The 17,595-nt window shown below is 41.1% G+C and overlaps 2 protein-coding genes across 4 annotated transcripts; one reads left to right on the top strand and one right to left on the bottom strand.

Annotated features, from left to right (window-relative positions):
- Positions 1-357: 357 nt before the first annotated feature.
- Positions 358-14,662, top strand: LOC135584081 (ATP-dependent RNA helicase DEAH11, chloroplastic-like). The gene is made up of 3 exons (XM_065163369.1): positions 358-1,324; positions 6,410-9,536; positions 13,277-14,662. Exons 1-3 carry the CDS (start codon positions 503-505, stop codon positions 14,488-14,490), a joined length of 5,163 nt encoding a protein of 1,720 aa, XP_065019441.1. The 5' UTR covers positions 358-502; the 3' UTR covers positions 14,491-14,662.
- Positions 14,663-15,141: 479 nt separating this feature from the next.
- On the bottom strand, positions 15,142-17,023 carry LOC135584091 (transcription factor bHLH94-like). Of its 3 annotated transcripts, none has more exons than XM_065163371.1 (4): positions 16,501-17,023; positions 15,932-16,372; positions 15,667-15,777; positions 15,142-15,279 (listed from the first exon to the last, which is right to left on the bottom strand). In XM_065163371.1, the coding sequence occupies exons 1-3, from the start codon at positions 16,948-16,950 to the stop codon at positions 15,679-15,681; spliced, it is 990 nt and encodes a 329-aa protein (XP_065019443.1). In that variant the 5' UTR covers positions 16,951-17,023; the 3' UTR covers positions 15,142-15,279; positions 15,667-15,678. The 3 variants fall into 3 exon arrangements, with proteins under 3 accessions (XP_065019443.1, XP_065019444.1, XP_065019442.1); XM_065163372.1 differs by lacking the exon at positions 15,142-15,279 and having other exon boundaries at positions 15,554-15,777; positions 15,932-16,181; positions 16,260-16,372; XM_065163370.1 differs by lacking the exon at positions 15,142-15,279 and having other exon boundaries at positions 15,554-15,777; positions 16,501-17,022.
- Positions 17,024-17,595: the final 572 nt, after the last annotated feature.

The raw sequence follows: 17,595 nt of genomic DNA, 5'->3' as shown, positions 1-17,595 counted from the left end.
CTTCTCATTCAACTCATTAGAGTAACTGCTGTTAACTGCTGAAATGGCAATTAAAAATGAAGCGTCTCAGTTATAAATATGAAACTCTCAGGGCTTTTTGTGAAAAATATGACCACCAAGCGGCCAACCGGTCCGGTTCAACGTTTTCTATTCCCGCCCGGGATTCGGTCCAGGCTCCGCAAAACTCCGAGATCCTGTGGCTTGAATCACGGAGGGTTGAGATTACCTCAAGATCAGAGTGCACGGTCAATATGGAGATTGTTAAAACATTTGTTTGTAGCGAAGCCAACAGGGTATCCGAATCTCTTTTGATCGAACTAACCAGGGAACGGAGTCTCAATCGAGGCACCACCGAATCCTAAAGCCAGCCTCCTCCGCTCCCGCATCCATTTCTCTCTCTCTCTCTCTCGCTCTCGCTCTCGCTCGCGCTCGCGCGCCTACTGACACACCAACTCTCGCTCTTAGGGTTTCTCGGGTCATCGTCGACGTTGCCGGGCGCCAGATGAGGAGGCTCGTGTTCCCTGATCACCGCGTGGAGGGGCCTCCGCCCTGGCGGGAGCGGCGGCCGTTGCCCCGGTGTCAGCGCCCGGCCTTCGCCGTCCTCCTGCTCTGCTCGACCCCCGCCGTGCGCAGGGCCGTCGCCTTCGCCGACGTGGACGACCTCGTCGCCTCCTGCCCATTCCCCCCGGCCCAGTTCGCCATCAACTCCGGTCGCGTCGCTGGGCGGCTCTTTTACGATCTCCACGCCGATGCCGTCGACGCCTCCCTCTTCTTCTGGGGCCGCCGTCTTGACGGAGCCCACCCCCTCACCCCCGTCATCGAGCCGGCCCCCGATGCCCCGCCCTATAATGACGCTGAGGAGAAGGGCCGCCTTAAGACCCTCTTTTGTGGCCACATTCAGGGGCTTCTCGAGTATCAAGGTGTGAGACTTTGTGAGCGGAGAATCGATGAGGTCTCGGATGAGATCAAGAATGTGTCGGTGCTGCTAAGTCGCCATAATCGGCTGGTGAAGTTCACTGAGCTGAGGGATAAGAGGACGAGGCTGGAGGCAGAAAGGAAACAGCTGAAGGGCCGGTTGTCCGAGTTCCATGCTGCCATGGAATGCCTTCTCGCTCGACTTGGTGAACGACAAGAAAAGGCTTTTGCTGAGGAGGAAGAAGGAGGGGTGGATGCAGATGTGAATGCCAAAATTTTTAAGCTCGGAGACAAATTGGATTGGAACCAGATTTGCCAATTGATGCAGAGGGAATGCAGGAGGCTCGAGGAGGGTTTACCAATCTATTCATGCAGGAGGAAAATTCTTTCACGCATTTTCTCCAATCAGGTTATCATTTTCATTATGTTTTGTTCTATTAGTTGTAACCTAGTGGAGTTTGACAGAATCTTATTAACCTGTATCCACTCTTTCTGTGTTGATAATTTTTTTGTTTTTTGTTGGGGGGGGGGGGCGGTGGGTGGGTTGGGTTCTGGTTAATGTAACACAAATTTCTGGTGAAGGGAAAGTAATAGTTCTGTGATCTATCTCTGTGGCTTAATCTATAGATTTTTCTTGGTTTCTGTGAATCATGATCTTTGTTTCACGAAACATTGTGATAAACTTTACTACTAAGTAGAAATCATTTGATAATCTAGTATGCTGTTTGAAGTCATTGTATTTTTTGAGTGGGTCCTGTAAGTAACGTCTGTCTAATTGGTTCATATTTCTGGTCAAGGGAAGGGAATAATTATGAAATTTCTACCTGATGATCTATCTCTATGGCTTAATTTATAGCTTTTGTTTTGTTTATGTGAATCACATGAATCATGATCTTTCTTTCACTAAGCATTCTGATATACTTTACTAATATGTATAAATCATATGAGAATCTATTAAGCTGTTTGAAGTCATTTTAATTTTTTGAGCGGGTCCTGTAAGTAACGTCTGTCTAATTGGTTCATATTTCTGGTCAAGGGAAGGGAATAATTATGAAATTTCTACCTGATGATATATCTCTGTGGCTTAATTTATAGCTTTTGTTTTGTTTATGTGAATCACATGAATCATGATCTTTCTTTCACTAAGCATTCTCATATACTTTACTAATATGTATAAATCATATGAGAATCTATTATGCTGTTTGAAGTCATTTTATTTTTTGAGCGGGTCTTGTAAGTAAATTCTGTCTAATTGGCTCATATTTCTACTTGGCATTGAGTAATTAATTAGGGCTTTATGGCAACTTGTTATATAGGACGGTCCAAAAAGGAGAGGATCATTTTTTATTTTATCTTATGCTTGAAGGTCACAATCATTTGTCAAATGAAATGTTCAACATGAACCAAAGACCTTTTAACGATTGTTGCAGATAGCAGGGTTTCTCCTTGAGTAGCCAAAAAGTTTGATCGTATGAGCCTTTGTTAATCTTGCTTGTACATTTTACATTATTGCCTTACTCTGTGTCATGACTTTGCTCTTGAACTTCAGTTTGTCAATTGGTTTCTTGCTCTCACTCGCCATTGTCATCATCATGACTTTGTTAGGATCCTTTTATTTTATGAGCTTATGAATAATGTTAGTTCAGTAAAAGTCGGATAGGAGTTTATTTAATATTTATTTATTATTAAGAGTCCATGTCCTGGTGAACTCTGGGTGGAACTCTATAAATAGGGATATATCTGTTTTTCTTCATCAATCAATGAAATACTATTCAGTCTTTTGACAAACCCTAGGAGGCCGATCCCCTCAAAGTGATCAAGGAGGCTGATCCCTTTGAAGTGATCATCTCCTTTTCTCCCCTTTCTTCTATGATAAAACTCTAGGGTCTTATCATTTGGTATCAGAGCAACGATCCTCGGCATTCTCGCTGTAATTTCTCACAACACTTTGCCGCAGCCATCATAAAAAAAAAAAAGAAGCAGCCGCGGTCCTCAACGGCCTTTATTTCCCAGCCTCTGTTTTCCAACCGTGGTCCTCGACATCTCTACAGCCGCCTCAATCGCGCCTTCGCCTGAGATGGCGCTGCCAACAGCGCGCCTCCCAACCGAGAGCAGCGTGAGGGCAGTGCGCCCCATCCTGCTTGACGAGAAAGGGTCGTCGTCGCTGCTTCCCGGCTAGCGACCGTCGCCGCTGTTGCTTCCCGGCTAGAGTCCACCATCGCTCGCCTCCCAGCCACGACCCTCGTTACCTCTTGGGTTGCAGCCGCTCAACCATACCTCGTGGGCGGGCAACTCACCATCCTGCTCGGCGAGAAAGGGCCACCGTCGTTACTTCCCGGCCAGCAACCACCATCGTCGCCGCTTCCCGGCCAGCGACCACTGTCGCCCGCCTCCCAATCGCGACCCTCGCTGCCTCCCCTTGGGTCGCAGCCATAACTGCTTGACCATCCCTCCTCGTGGGCGGGTAACTTAACATCCTGCTCGACGAGAAAGGGTCGTCGTCGCTGCTTCCCGGCCAGCGACCACTATCGCTCGCCTCCCAATCATGACCCTCGCTGCCTCCCCTTGGGCCACAACCGCTTGTGACGACGCTTTTGCCTCTAGCCGCGCACGCAGCGACCGCAACGAGCCCTCACGCTGCTCTCAGCATCCGCTTCCTCAGTAGCCTCGTAATGATCCCTTACACCCTCAACGTTGCTCCCAACTGTGCCACCATCGCTGCCTCCCAGCCTCAGCAGCAGCATCCTCCTCATGACGACTGCAGCGAGCCCTCAAGCTACTCTCGGCGTCCGCTTCCTCGGTAGCGTCGTGATTCCTCACGCCCTCAACATAAGCTTCACAACAACTGCACCAAATAGGGCAGTGTTGATGCCCTTGACTAGACAACAGAAACAACAATTGGGGATTACAGATCTACAGTCCTATACAATGGCTATCAATAATTCAGTGAAAGCTCAACTAGAAGCTTTGGAAACCAGAATTGAGAACTGGATGCAAGAAACACTTAATGATTTCAAAAAGAGCCTACTAGAGAGCTTTAGCAAGCTTCAACAAGATGAAAGTTCAAGTCTTATGTTGAATCGACCTGAAGACACCGGAAAAAGGAACCAAGAACAGGATGTAAGCTACCCCCGCATGAAGGTGGAATTTCCAAGATGCGAAAATGGAGATCCGACCAGTTGGATTTCTAGGGCAGAAAATTTTTTTCGTTTTCATAGAACTCCAGAAGAATCCAAGGTGGAAACAACTTCAATCCAACTAGATGGAGATGCAATCCAATGATATGATTGGTACGAAACTTGCCACGGGGTCTCCTCGTGGGAGTCATTCAAGAGATGGCTTCTTATTCGCTTTAGACCATATGAATATGAGAATGTTAATGGGCAGCTTGCTAAAATTTATCAGATTTCTACAGTGCTAGAATATCAGAGCAGATTTGAACGATTGTCAAATCAAGTCAGAGATTGGTCCGAATGATAACTAGTGGGAACATTTATTGAAGGACTTAATTTAGATATCCGGTGTGAAGTCAAAGCTTGCCAACCTCGCACTATGATAGCTGCAATCTTATTTGCACGTTTGCATGAGGAAAAAATCAGTAGGAAAAATCGTCGAAACAGAAGTGACAACAAACAGATGATTAGCAAGCCACCTATACCATTTATTCCCAACCGAAACCCTAACACCCGAAGACTAACCTGAGAAGAACTCAAGGAAAGATCAATGAAAGATTTGTTCTGGCATTGTGATGAAAAGTGAAGTAGGGAGCACCGATGTAAACAAGGATAATTTTTAATGATTGAACCAATTGGGGAGGAACCAGAAGCTAACAATGTAGACTCCGATCATGAAGGTATGGATTCTGGTGGAGATGTTGGACCTATCATACATACAGTGCATGCATTAGCAAGCTACTCTAACCCGCAAACTATAAAAGTTGAAGGAACTTTGGAACATCAGCATGTTACAGTTTTGATTGATACTAGTAGTACTAACAATTTTATGGACAGTAAGGTTGTTGACCGATTGGCCTACCACATTGAAGGCTGTGACAAATTCGAAGTAAAGGTCACTGATGAATGAATTTTAACTTGTAATAGCAAATGTTCGAAGATAAAATTGATTATACAGGGCCAAGAGTTGCTTGTGGACTTATTTTTACTACCCTTGGAAGACTTCGAAGTGATGCTTGGAATTTTATGACTATCAACCCTGGGTGATGTTTCTTGAAATTTTTCTAAACAAATCATGAAATTTTTTATTAATGGAAAGTAGATGATCTAAAAGGAAGACGCAGAAGTAAGGTCACAACTACCACTAGCTATCGGATAGAGAGGGTTCTCCAGAAGATTGTAATGACTAATACACTGAAAGACCGACCTATTGCTTACACTATCAAGAAGTGGAGACCGTACTTAGAGTCTGATAGGAGTATATTTAATATTTATTTATTATTAAGAGTCCAAGTCCTGGTGGACTCTGGGTGGAACTCTATAAATAGGGATGTATCTGTTTCTTTTCATCAATCAATGAAATATTATTCGGTCTTTTGACAAACCTTAGGAGGCCGATCCCCTCAAAGTGATCATTCCCTTTTCTCCCATTTCTTTTATGATAAAACCCTAGGGTTTTATCATACTTATGTAATTGCAATAACATGATAACATCATTGTTACATTTTTCTATATATTGGTGGCTGTAGCCTTATGACATCATTATTATTGTGAACTGGGTGGATGTTGTTACTGATAGAAAGGTAGAGATAGAACATGACAATACCATCTGATGTTAGATGCTTCCATTATTTTCCATGTTCGACTTGTTATAACTTAAGATATATGGCTTTCTTATCAACAAAATTTATATGGCATGTTCTTACATATGGTTTGCCAACATATGACTTTTCCAGAATGTACAACAACAACAACAATAAAGCCATAAGTCCCAACTATTTGGGGTCGGCTAAAATTTTAAGTTCTTTAACTAGTTTGGTGGTTCTGCTCTTATCATTAATTCTAACATCTGCAACATCATAAGTCCAACCCAACAAACATTCATAAAGACAACCATATCCAGTTCTTCATTCGGGATAATTAATACTAGTTCTTGGGGTACTTATTACTAGTTCTCAAGTTTCGTGGTACATAGCTGTATATAAAATGTCTTGTTGAGCTGCTGGGTTTGGCAGTTGGCATGATAAGAGTGTTCTTATTCTTAACAAATATTGCCACTCATGGAAGTTTCAATAGTTTGACTGCTACAATGTTGCTTTTCTTGTAAATTTTGGCTTAGCTACTTTGCAGTTCATCTAGTTATTGGTATATCAATACCTATTCAAATTCGACTTTGTATAGTTTATTTTTGAATAAATAGCATTTTCAGATCTACTTTCATGATTACTTCAAGTAGAATCATGGACTTCCCTTTTTTTTTTGGCCAAAACTAGTTAAGGACTGAAAAATATTTTTATAATTTTATTCTTTGGTTCTCATAGGTCATGGTCTTGATTGGAGAGACTGGTTCAGGGAAAAGTACTCAACTGGTCCAGTTTCTTGCTGATTCAGGACTAGGTGCTGATGGAGCTGTTGTGTGCACTCAACCTCGTAAAATTGCGGTGAACTCTTTGGCACAAAGGGTTGGAGAGGAAGCCAATGGGTGCTATTCCAACAATTTTGTGCACTCCTATCCTACCTATTCATCCTTTCAGGAATTTGGCTTGGGCCTGATATTTATGACAGATCACTGTCTCTTGCAGCATTTTATGAAAGGTACAGGTTTGCCCCATATTTCATGCATTATTATAGATGAGGCACATGAAAGAAGCTTGAACACTGATCTGCTTTTGGCATTGATTAAGAGGAAGCTGCTTGAGAATATAGATTTACGGCTTATAATAATGTCTGCCACAGTTGACGCAAGCAGACTCTCAGGCTATTTTTACAGTTGCAGCACCTTATATGTCAAGGGAAGAAACTTTCCTGTTGAAATCAAATATATTCCTGATATATCTGCCGTTGTGAAGGACTTCTCTGGAAAGTGTGCTTCATATGCCTCTGATGTCTTAAAGATGGTGAACATGATTCATAAGACAGAGGGAGATGGTGGTATCCTAGCATTTTTGACTTCTCAGATGGAAGTAGAATGGGCTTGTGAAAACTTCACTGATCCCACTGCCATTGTGCTGCCAATGCATGGAAAGCTTTCTTTTGTTGAACAAAGACATGTTTTTCAAAATTACCCTGGCAAGAGAAAAATTATTTTCTGCACTAACATAGCTGAGACATCACTTACTATCAGAGGTGTTAAGTATGTTGTTGATTCTGGCATGGTCAAAGAAAGCAGGTTTGAACCTAGCTCTGGTATGAATGTGCTTAAGGTTAGTAGGATCAGCCAAAGTTCTGCTAACCAACGAGCTGGCCGAGCAGGTCGAACAGAATCGGGTAAGTGTTTCAGGCTTTACTCAGAATCTGATTTTCAGGCAATGAAAATGCATCAGGAACCTGAAATTCGTAAAGTGCACCTTGGAATTGCTGTGTTGAGAATCCTTGCTTTAGGTATTAAGAACGTTCAAGACTTCGAGTTTGTTGATGCTCCATGTCCAAAGGCTACTGAAGTAGCAATTCAGAATCTAATCCATTTGGGTGCTGTTACACACAAAACTGATGCATATGAACTTACTGAGACTGGTTGGTATTTAGTGAAATTGGGTATTGAGCCACGGCTAGGGAAAATAATTCTTGGTTGTTTTGATCATGGTTTGAGGAAGGAGGGTATCATCCTTGCCACTATAATGCCGAATGCTAGCAGTATATTTTGTAGAGTTGGTAGCGAAGAGGATAAATATAGAGCTGACTGTCTTAGGGTTCCATTTTGCCATCATGATGGAGACCTTTTCACTCTTCTCTCTGTTTACAAGAAATGGGAGGGTGAGCCTGTAAATAGGAATTGGTGTTGGCGGAATAGCATCAATGCAAAGTCACTGAGGAGATGTCAGGAAGCTGTATCAGAGTTGGAAAGCTGTCTCCAGCATGAGCTCAACATTATTGTTCCTAGTTACTGGTTATGGAACCCAGATGAACCAAGTTGTTATGATAAATTATTGAAGAAGGTCATACTTTCATCTCTTGTAGAGAATGTTGCAATGTTCTCTGGACGCAATCAACTTGGTTATGAAGTGGCTTTAACTGGTCAACGCATACAACTTCATCCATCAAGCTCATTGTTAGTCTACGGGAAAAGGCCAGATTGGGTGGTGTTTGGGGAGATTTTGTCATCATTGACTGACTATTTGGTTTGTGTAACTGCTGTTGACTTTGATGACTTGTGCATGATTCAGCCTCCTCTATTTGATTTGTATCAGTTGGAAAGTCGGAAGATGCTGATGGATGTGATATCTGGAGTTGGCAATAATTTGCTTAAAAGATTTTGTGGAAAGTCAAACCAAAACTTACAGAGGTTAATTTTGCACACTCAAAATGTTTGCTCAGATAACCGAATCAGTATAGATATTGACTTTAGTAAAAGTGAGGTTCATGTATATGCTTCAGAAAAAGATATAGAGCAGGTGGCTAGTATTGTTAAGGATGCCCTGGAGTATGAAAAAAAATGCTTGAGAAATGAGTGTATTGAGAAACGTTTATTTCCAGGCCGACCTGGTATTTCCTCTTCTTTGGCTCTCTTTGGCTCTGGTGCTGAAATTAAGCATCTGGAGCTTGAAAAACGATATTTGACTGTGGAAATTTTGCATCCAAACTCATCTTCTCTAAATGACAAGGAACTTCTGGTGATGGTTGAGAAGTATGCGTGTGGAATAGCTAATTTTCAAAAATATGGAGGGACTGGACAAGAGGGATCATATGTGAATAAATGGGGAAGGATAACGTTCCTTAGTCCTGAAATTGCTGAAAATGCTGTCACCAAGCTGAACGAGGTGGAGTTTTGTGGGTCCATGATTAGAGCACTGCCCATCAAAGCAGTTGAACCGAAGGTGACACCATTTTCTGCAGTAAGAGTCAAAGTCTCTTGGCCAAGGAGGCCTTGCAGGGGAATTGCACTTGTCACGTGTGCAGATGGAGAGGCTGAATATATTGTTAGGGACTGTTTTGCTTTGACAATTGGAGGAAGGTATATTAACATTCAGGTCAGCCAAAAACGCCAGAATTGTGTATTTTTAACAGGAGTTCCCAGAGACATATCGGAAGAAGAACTCCGTGATGCTCTTCTAGGTTTGACAAAGAGGAGAATCCTTGGCATTCACCTTGCACGAGGAATGGCAGTTGCTGACCCACCAATTGCTACATGTGCAGAAGCACTTATTAAAGAAATTTCTCCTTTTATGACTCACAAGCATTTTTCTGACAATAATTTCAGGGTCGAAGTATTCAAACCTGAACCAAAGGATTTCACCATGAAAGCTATGATTACATTTGATGGAAGTCTGCATCTGGAGGCTGAAAAGGCTTTAAATCACATCCAAGGGAAAGTATTGCCTGGTTTTGAGACGTGGCAGAAGATACAATGCCAACAAGTATTTAATAGCTCTTTGTCTTTTCCTTCACGTGTCTATTGTGCTATCAGGAAACAACTGGATTCACTACTAGAAAGTTTCAGATGCCAAAGGGGTATGTATGTACTTCTGTTTGATAATTTACTCTTGTATATCAATGTTTCTTATTCCATCTACATGTTTTGACTTAGGAGGAAGAAAATAATATTTTTCAATGTATTCTTCTACAACAAAAATAACAAAATCGTAAATCTCAACTATTTGGGATCAGTTACATGGATTTTTTGGTGCTATTGAGATATGTAAAAAGTTATATGTTTGGTTAGGTTCAGAGTACTTAAATTATTATTTATAATTTCTATTAAGGTCCTTTTAGGTCTTCCTCTACCTCTCCTCATACTACTAGCATTAATTATTTCATCTCTTCTGATTATCATATATGGAGATCTCCTACGTACATGTCCATACCATCATAAATGATTTTTTCTCATATTATCGTCTATTGAAGTGATTTCAATATGCTCTTCTAAATAACTATTTTTGTGGTTATCAATCTCAAAGATTTTTCAAAGTTTTGATAATTAGATTCTGGAAGTGAACATAGTGGAAAATGGAAGAGTATCTAAATTCATAATGTCTTGGAGATGAAGCTTGCTAAATAGATTGCTTAATATGATAACATTCATCAATTCATATTGGGTTTTGAGCAACTAGCTCTATTTATGTTCGAGTTATCTGCAATAGATGTACAACTTTGTACTTATCCACTTAATAATTGAAAAAAGTTTATAGATGAAAACTTGTGTAGCACTTTTTAGTTGGGTAGTTGGTTTTTTGAAAAAGAAATTATATACATGAACAATGACAGTATTGGTTATCAAGATTATAACAAATTGCTAACTGATTCACTTAGATTTGGAAGCTATATCACATACGAGCAAGGAACAAATGATAAATGATTAAATTAAAATGAAGCTTGAAATCCTATTGCTGAATGATGCATGTAATTGTAAATAAATACAATAAAGCAAATTGAGGAAGGGTGTGTTTGGAAACACATTTGTATTTTTAATATGGATTTGGAGAAAGAGATTTGAATGAATGTGCAGTTGTGCAATGCTTTGAGTGCTTGGTAAATAATATACGAAATTACATTTTAAATGTGCATTGACGTTAGTATTGTTTAGTAAAATTATATTTCAAAAACTCATTGAATATTATATGACAAATTTACCTTTCTAATATTTTTAATATGTATTCAAATGTGAATACATATTTTTTATTTAAATTATGTAAATAAATAAAATAAATAAATGAATGTATGTCATTTTACAAAAATTTCGTATGGTCCAGTTAATATAAAATATCCTTTAAAAATAAATAAATAAAATATCATATTAACGATGGCAAAAATTGAGAAAAGGGGAGAGGAAATGATTTTAGATAATGTCACAGGGTACTTAGAAAATTTTGAAAATTTTCACTAATATCTGACAAAATGCTGAAATGCCCTAAGGTGGCATTGGTATCTAAGCATTTGAAATACAGCATCCAGGCCAAATAAAGTAACATTAGCATTTGAGCATTTGCAATGTAACATCTAGGCCAAATGCAATTTGAAAAAAAATTATCAAACATCAATTCACATTTAAAATGTGTAATGGGCGATCAATGCATATTTCAAATGCGTTCCCAATTCCCAAGTGCACCAGAAGTACTTGACTTGATGTTGATCAATAAATTAGTTGGCCTAGAAGATTGTATTCTTCCTGTGCTTTTGAGTTAGACACCAACTATTTCTCTTAAGAATTTTCTTGTGATTAATGCTTTATCTTTGAAGTGGTTGGCATGTATTATAATTTCCATAGTGAGTAAATCATTCTAGGAAGTCTTTTATAGTCCATAATGCTTATAAGCCATCAGAGGACAAAAACATCATCAGATCCATTATTTTAAACACTTATTCACTCCCTTATTGCACCTACTTTTGATGTCTATGTAGGAATGGACTGTTAGCTCATGATGTATCAGACCGTGATTAGTCAGCAGTTCTGATGCGATCTGCTCTTGTTGACAGTTGAGTCTGTAGAACCTCTAGATATTTGTAGTAGTTCTAGATTTTGGTACATAGGTGGCAAAAGTTATTGAGATGATTGCCATGTTATAATATTTATTGCGGCCTTCTAGAATCAAAGGATTGCTCAGAGTGCTGCTTTCTAGTTTGAGTTCTGGACTGGAACCAATTTTACCATGCCATTGAGGGTGGAAAAGTACTATATTTTTTCTGGTCTTCTTAAATTTGTGTTGCTGATGTAGGTTATCTTTTTAATAGAGTAGACCCCCAGCTAACATGGGAATAATTTATTTGAAATGTGCTTCTTAGGATGTAGAACATGGTGGTTTTGAGATTGCTGCAAAAAAACCAGAAGGTCATAATGTTTGGCACAGTTCAGAATGAACTTTTCTGGTTGTTTTCATGGAGTATCTCAACTAACATGTACGTGCTAATGGATGACATTCACCTGGACTCCGTTGAGATCTGAAAAATATTACTGAAAAGTCATACTTCACTCACATTCACATAATTCATAATTGTCTTGACGTTAGGATTTGGTCTAGTTGATAATGTTGTGTGTCAATCAGATATGAATTTCTGGACCCAAAGCTTTGCATTAAAGAGAAGGAAGGCCAGAGAAATATATGATTGGAAGATTGTCTTATGCAAGAGAATAATTTGGCTACTGTAAAGTAAATCAGGATATGTTTAATGTCTTTGAAAGGGTCGAGCATCACTGTTTGATGCCTGTTTGAAGAACTTGCCATGCATTATAAACCATTGGTAGTTTAGTTCTATTATTGTTGACGATGATGTTGGCCAAGGTAAATGACAAATTGGTAAAAGGGACATAAAGAAGTCTTCAAGTTCTTTTCCTTGTGAATGCATCTTTGGATGATAGATCCCTGGATGGCCATTTTCTGAAAGATCGAAACGACAAGTCTTAGGGATGGAAAGAGAAAAGAAGCAGTGGAGGGCACCTGCATATTCTAATTTGCAACAGTGTTGGTGCACTGTTAGATTTGGTTCATGTGGTGAAAATTTTCAGCAAATGGGAAGAAAACTGAAAGTGGGTAATCAGCAGTGTTGAAATACCTGGATGATGGAAAGAGGATGAGTATATATGTGTATATTATTTTTGTCAAGAACTAGCACTTGACCTTAGCTATTAATTTTTAAATTCGGCTTCCAATAGCCTCTTGGGGATCCTTTGAACTATTAATTTGTGCTGCATAAGTGGCTTATTTATCAACTTCCAGCCTCAGAAGAGATATAGATTTTATTTTTCTTTCAACATGGCATTTCAAGCTTATAGTGCGTGGTAGTTTTGTCCTGTTTAACTTGTCTCAGTACATCAATTCTCTTTACCAAAATGATAACAAATTATTCTAGACTTCATTGTGTAATAGCACTAAATTTCTACATGCCATATTACTTCATGATGGCTTGCTAATAGAACTCCTTTACTTAATCACTGGTTCCACAAGTTAAAAATATTTCCTTAGTAATTTGGTGTTTTTAACTTGTCATTTCTTGGTTAGCTTTTGTTTTTGTGAAGTAATAAGTTTTCAAATTTTTTCCTGCTTTGGATTCTCATTCTGGGCAAGTTTCATCTTCTTGAGAGTTCTTCCTTCTGTGGATAAAGAAAACCTTTTGGAAATTAATGTTTGGATATAATAACCTCTCAGGAATGGACTTGTATCTCTTGTTGTAACTGCTTAGTGTTACTTGTATTATCCAGTTAGCTTCAAAGTTCAGTTGCAATATATAAGCTTTCAGCTGGTTGTGTCATGCTGCAGGTGTGTCCTACAACCTAGAGCAAAATGATAATGGTTCTTATAGAGTAAAGATATCTGCAAATTCCCCTAAAAATATTGTAGATTTGAGGAGACCTCTGGAGCAGTTGACACAAGGCAAAACGATAACTCATTCAAGCCTCACCCCAGCAGTGCTGCAGCTTCTCTTTTCCCGGGATGGTGTTGCATGTTTAAAAACTGTGGAGCGAGAGACTGGAACTTACGTTCTGTATGACCGGCAGAACTTGAACATCAGAGTGTTTGGTCCCCCAAAGGAAGTATCTGCGGCTGAGAAGAATTTGGTCCATTCACTGCTAACTCTCCATGAGAACAAGCTACTTGAGATCCCCCTCCAAGGGCGCAGCCTCCCACCAAACCTGATGAAAGAGGTGGTGCAGAGGTTTGGGTCAGATCTTCAGGGGCTCAAGGAAAATGTGCCTGGAGCCGAGGTAACTCTCAGTACTCGACGCCATACCCTCTACGTTCGAGGAGACAAAGAACTAAAGCAAAGGGTCGAAGACCTGATCTCTGAGGTGGCGCTATCCATCAATCAAAATAGGGTAATTGAGAGGCCACCAGAATCCTGTTGCCCCATATGCTTATGCGAGCTGGAGGATCCTTACAAACTCGAAGCTTGTGGGCATACATTTTGTCGAGCTTGCTTGGAAAATCAACTTGAATCGACCATAAGATCACGTGATGGTTTCCCCCTTTGTTGCACTAAGGTGGGGTGCCAGAAGCTAATCCTGCTCATAGATCTCAGATCTCTGTTATCATTCGAGAAGCTGGAAGAGCTCTTCAGAGCTTCGTTGAGTGCATTCGTGGCATCCAGCGATGGGACCTATCGGTTTTGTCCGACACCTGACTGCCCCAACTTATACCGTGTTGCGCCCCTGGAAGAGGAGGTTGGGCCTTTCATCTGCGGGGCTTGCTTAGCAGAGACATGCAGGAAGTGCCATCTCGAGTACCATCCCTTTGTATCTTGTGAGAGGTACATGGAGTACAAGGAAGACCCGGACCTCTCGCTGGCAGAATGGTGTAGGGGGAAGGAAAACGTGAACAACTGCCCTAGCTGTGGGCTTACCATCGAGAAGACTGAAGGTTGCAACCATGTGGAGTGCAGGTGCGGAAGGCACATCTGCTGGGTATGCATAAGTTCCTTCAGAAGTAGCGATGAGTGCTATTCACACCTCAGGTCTGTCCACCAATCCTACTGATTGGATGCACTCTAGATGTATACATGTCCATATTACATATGTCTATATATGTCTATATATATATATATATATCTGTACGTGGTGGTCAGGAAGACTTATTAGTGTAGCCTAAGTTGATTGTGGACTCGTGTATTCTTCATGTACGGAGACTTAGTTGGGGCGTTCCTCGTTATTGTTGTTATTATTTTTGCATGGCAGAATGGACGGACACAAGCGGCGATCACATCCTTGAAACAGGATCTGTTGCATTAGCAGATCTGATGTGTACATCATCAATCAACGCCTTAATAATGTGTTCGGAAACTCTATAGGTTATGTGGGAGCTATGTAAGAATTATACTAACATATTTGATATTGTTAACTCGGTAATCATCTCTCTTTTTATGTTTAATGGCAAGCAGAGGCACCAAAGAGAAAAAGAGTAAATTAAACACAGCAACTCACTCGCTCCTATTAACTCTTCTTTCTTCATCCGAAACTTCATCTGACTCGTACAACTCTCTCCGGAGCGAGTGAGTCTCCAGGGAGGGAAAAAGGAACAGTAGCCTCGAGCGATCAACAGTAGCATTGCAAGTCAGCGATCAGAATCAATCACTGTATCCATCTGCAACACGGGAGTCTGAATTGAAGCCTTTTTGCCCAAACAGCGTAGCATTATTTGAGCAAAGATGGATCAGTCATGAAATTGCTCTGGATTTTAGATGACCAAGTTGTCTTTTTGTTAGAACAAAGAGATAGCAGCCTTAAAACAGCACAATCTTTTCTTCTCTAAATGAGAAAAGAGCATATCTGAAAGGAAGAAGAGGAGGAAAAAGAATAATTATAAGTTGTTTTTTGTGTGTGTGTGTGTGAGCTTAAGACAATTAAAAAATGGCAAAATTACAATGCCAGGCTTCCTACATCACAACCTGTTCCTTCAAGACTCTTATAAACAGAAGACAGAAATAAGAAACTCTATAACTCTAAGAAAGATATTTAAAATCTACAAATTTGGCTCACGAAGGATGTGATATTATCATAGCCTACAAATTTTATTTTCACCTTAGATTAAAAGTTACATGCGCTACAAACTCAGACTAAAATAAGATTATTCTACAAAGAGAAAAGAGAAGGCATGAAATTATACATCTTTATGGAAATTCATATATAAATGATAGGCCAATGGAATATAATTACATGTGGAAGGGATTAAGACAGTCCAATGTTCTCTTCTCGAATCCTCCCTATCATTTCACATACAGCAGCTGCAATCTGAGTCACTGAAGCATATGAGCAGTCATCCTCCACCTGCCAACCAAATGTGCAGTATAGTGTTCATGAGAACTGAAGAGAACACAGTCCATTAGGTTGCCTAAACAACAGTATATACCAGCACATGAACGTTAAGATTGCGGCTCAGCGAGAGAGAGAGAGAGAGAGAGTAAATTAGAGGCTTATGTACCTTGAGACTGAAGGAGTAGAGAACCCTCTCATTGGCAGTGGTTACATTCAGGTGCAGTGGCGTGAGCCGCAGATTCTGCAGCCATGTCAACAGCTTCGACAGCTGCTTGGGGTGCCGCCTCGAGAGCACCTTGAGGTTGACATGGCTCTCTACGATCGTCACCTCAATGTCCGCCATGGCTGACCGTTTCACCACCATAACTTCGTTACCGCTGTAGTCCTTGTCGACGTTGGCGACACCATTCTGGTTCCTGCTGATAGTACCCCCATTAAAGGAGCAGGACGAGTACTGTGGGGTGTTGAAGAAGTCGGCGAAAGGAGAAGCGAACCCATCAGTGTCTGCTCGCTGCTCGAGTTGCTTCTGCACTTGAATCGATTGCAGGAGTTGCTCAAGTTCCTTAACGTAATTGATTGCGCCCCCAACGATCGATGCTTGATCACCCTGTAGTGTTTTGGTACATTATATATATTACAGTGTTACCTCACGTGGCTTGCTGCGGAGTTTTAGAGACCGATGAAGATGGAGCGAGCGTAAGGTATGAGAGGAGGAAGCAGAGTGCGCATTATTACCCTTGGGACATAGGAGGGAGGCATCAGAGATCGGAGCACGGCGAGGTATTCGTTCATTTGCTTACGTCGGTTGCGCTCCACAGCGATGTGGACCATCCTCTGGCTCTCCACCTCCTCCTTGTTCTTGATGCCCTTGGTGCGTGGCCGCTTCCTCCGGCTGACCACCTCGGTGGCCTTGCCCTCGGCCGGCGCTTCCTCCTGACCTTCCGCTGTCGAATAGTTCGCGTGCCAGCCCTCCAAGTCTTGCACCAAGTCGGAACAAGATGGGTACCGAGTTCGATCCATATCCCCATCAAGCATCGAACTCTTCGCCTCCATGCTAACATCTCCAAGGTCATAGCCACATGCCCCTCCGCCAGGAGTGGTGCAGCTCTCCTTGCAAGCGTAACCGAACAGTCCCTGAGAGAATACAACAGCTTCTAATGCCATTACCAACTTTCGGATAGACATGTACTCAACTTTCCTCTTCACAGGGGAGGGAAGAGATGATGAGCTTTTAAAGGAAGAAGAGAACAGCTGTTGAAGCTGGATGAGATGTAGACATCGTGTGTTTCTTGTGTTACTAGTAAGCTGAAAAAAAGTATATTAACCAAAAACACAGGGACACTGCAATCCGGTCCTTTTCTCTTTGTGATGTGCAAACGGTAGGTTGGTATCGACACCCAAGAAATGTAGAGGAAGCAGACAAGAATGAACAGGGGTAAGAGATTCCAGTGGCCATTGAAGTTATAGGTGTGAATGTGACCATACTCTGCGTAATTCTGTGTTTGGCCATGCTGTGTAACAGGATTGACAGGAGAAACAATGGGACGAACGCCCACTTGCTGCAGGAGCTGGCATACATTGAATCCACCGTAGTTGCACCATGGTGCTTCCACCGCAGGTGTACCAAGTACAGTCCATGAGCCTCGAGGGTGGAGAAGAAAATTCCACTTGTCCCCGAGGTTAAGCTATCAAATTATATGCTCGCTCACGCGATTTGGCGAAAGATTTGGATACCATTGTCTAGAATTAAAGAGCTTTGCAACTTGTATTCTGGCTGTGGAACTGAGAAAAGTATTCAGATAGCAACAAGCAACAGTTAGCAGCTGCTGT

Source organism: Musa acuminata, chromosome BXJ3-8 (genome assembly GCF_036884655.1).
Source record: "Musa acuminata AAA Group cultivar baxijiao chromosome BXJ3-8, Cavendish_Baxijiao_AAA, whole genome shotgun sequence".
NCBI lineage: Eukaryota > Viridiplantae > Streptophyta > Magnoliopsida > Zingiberales > Musaceae > Musa > Musa acuminata.
This window is presented reverse-complemented; position numbering and strand designations above follow the sequence as displayed.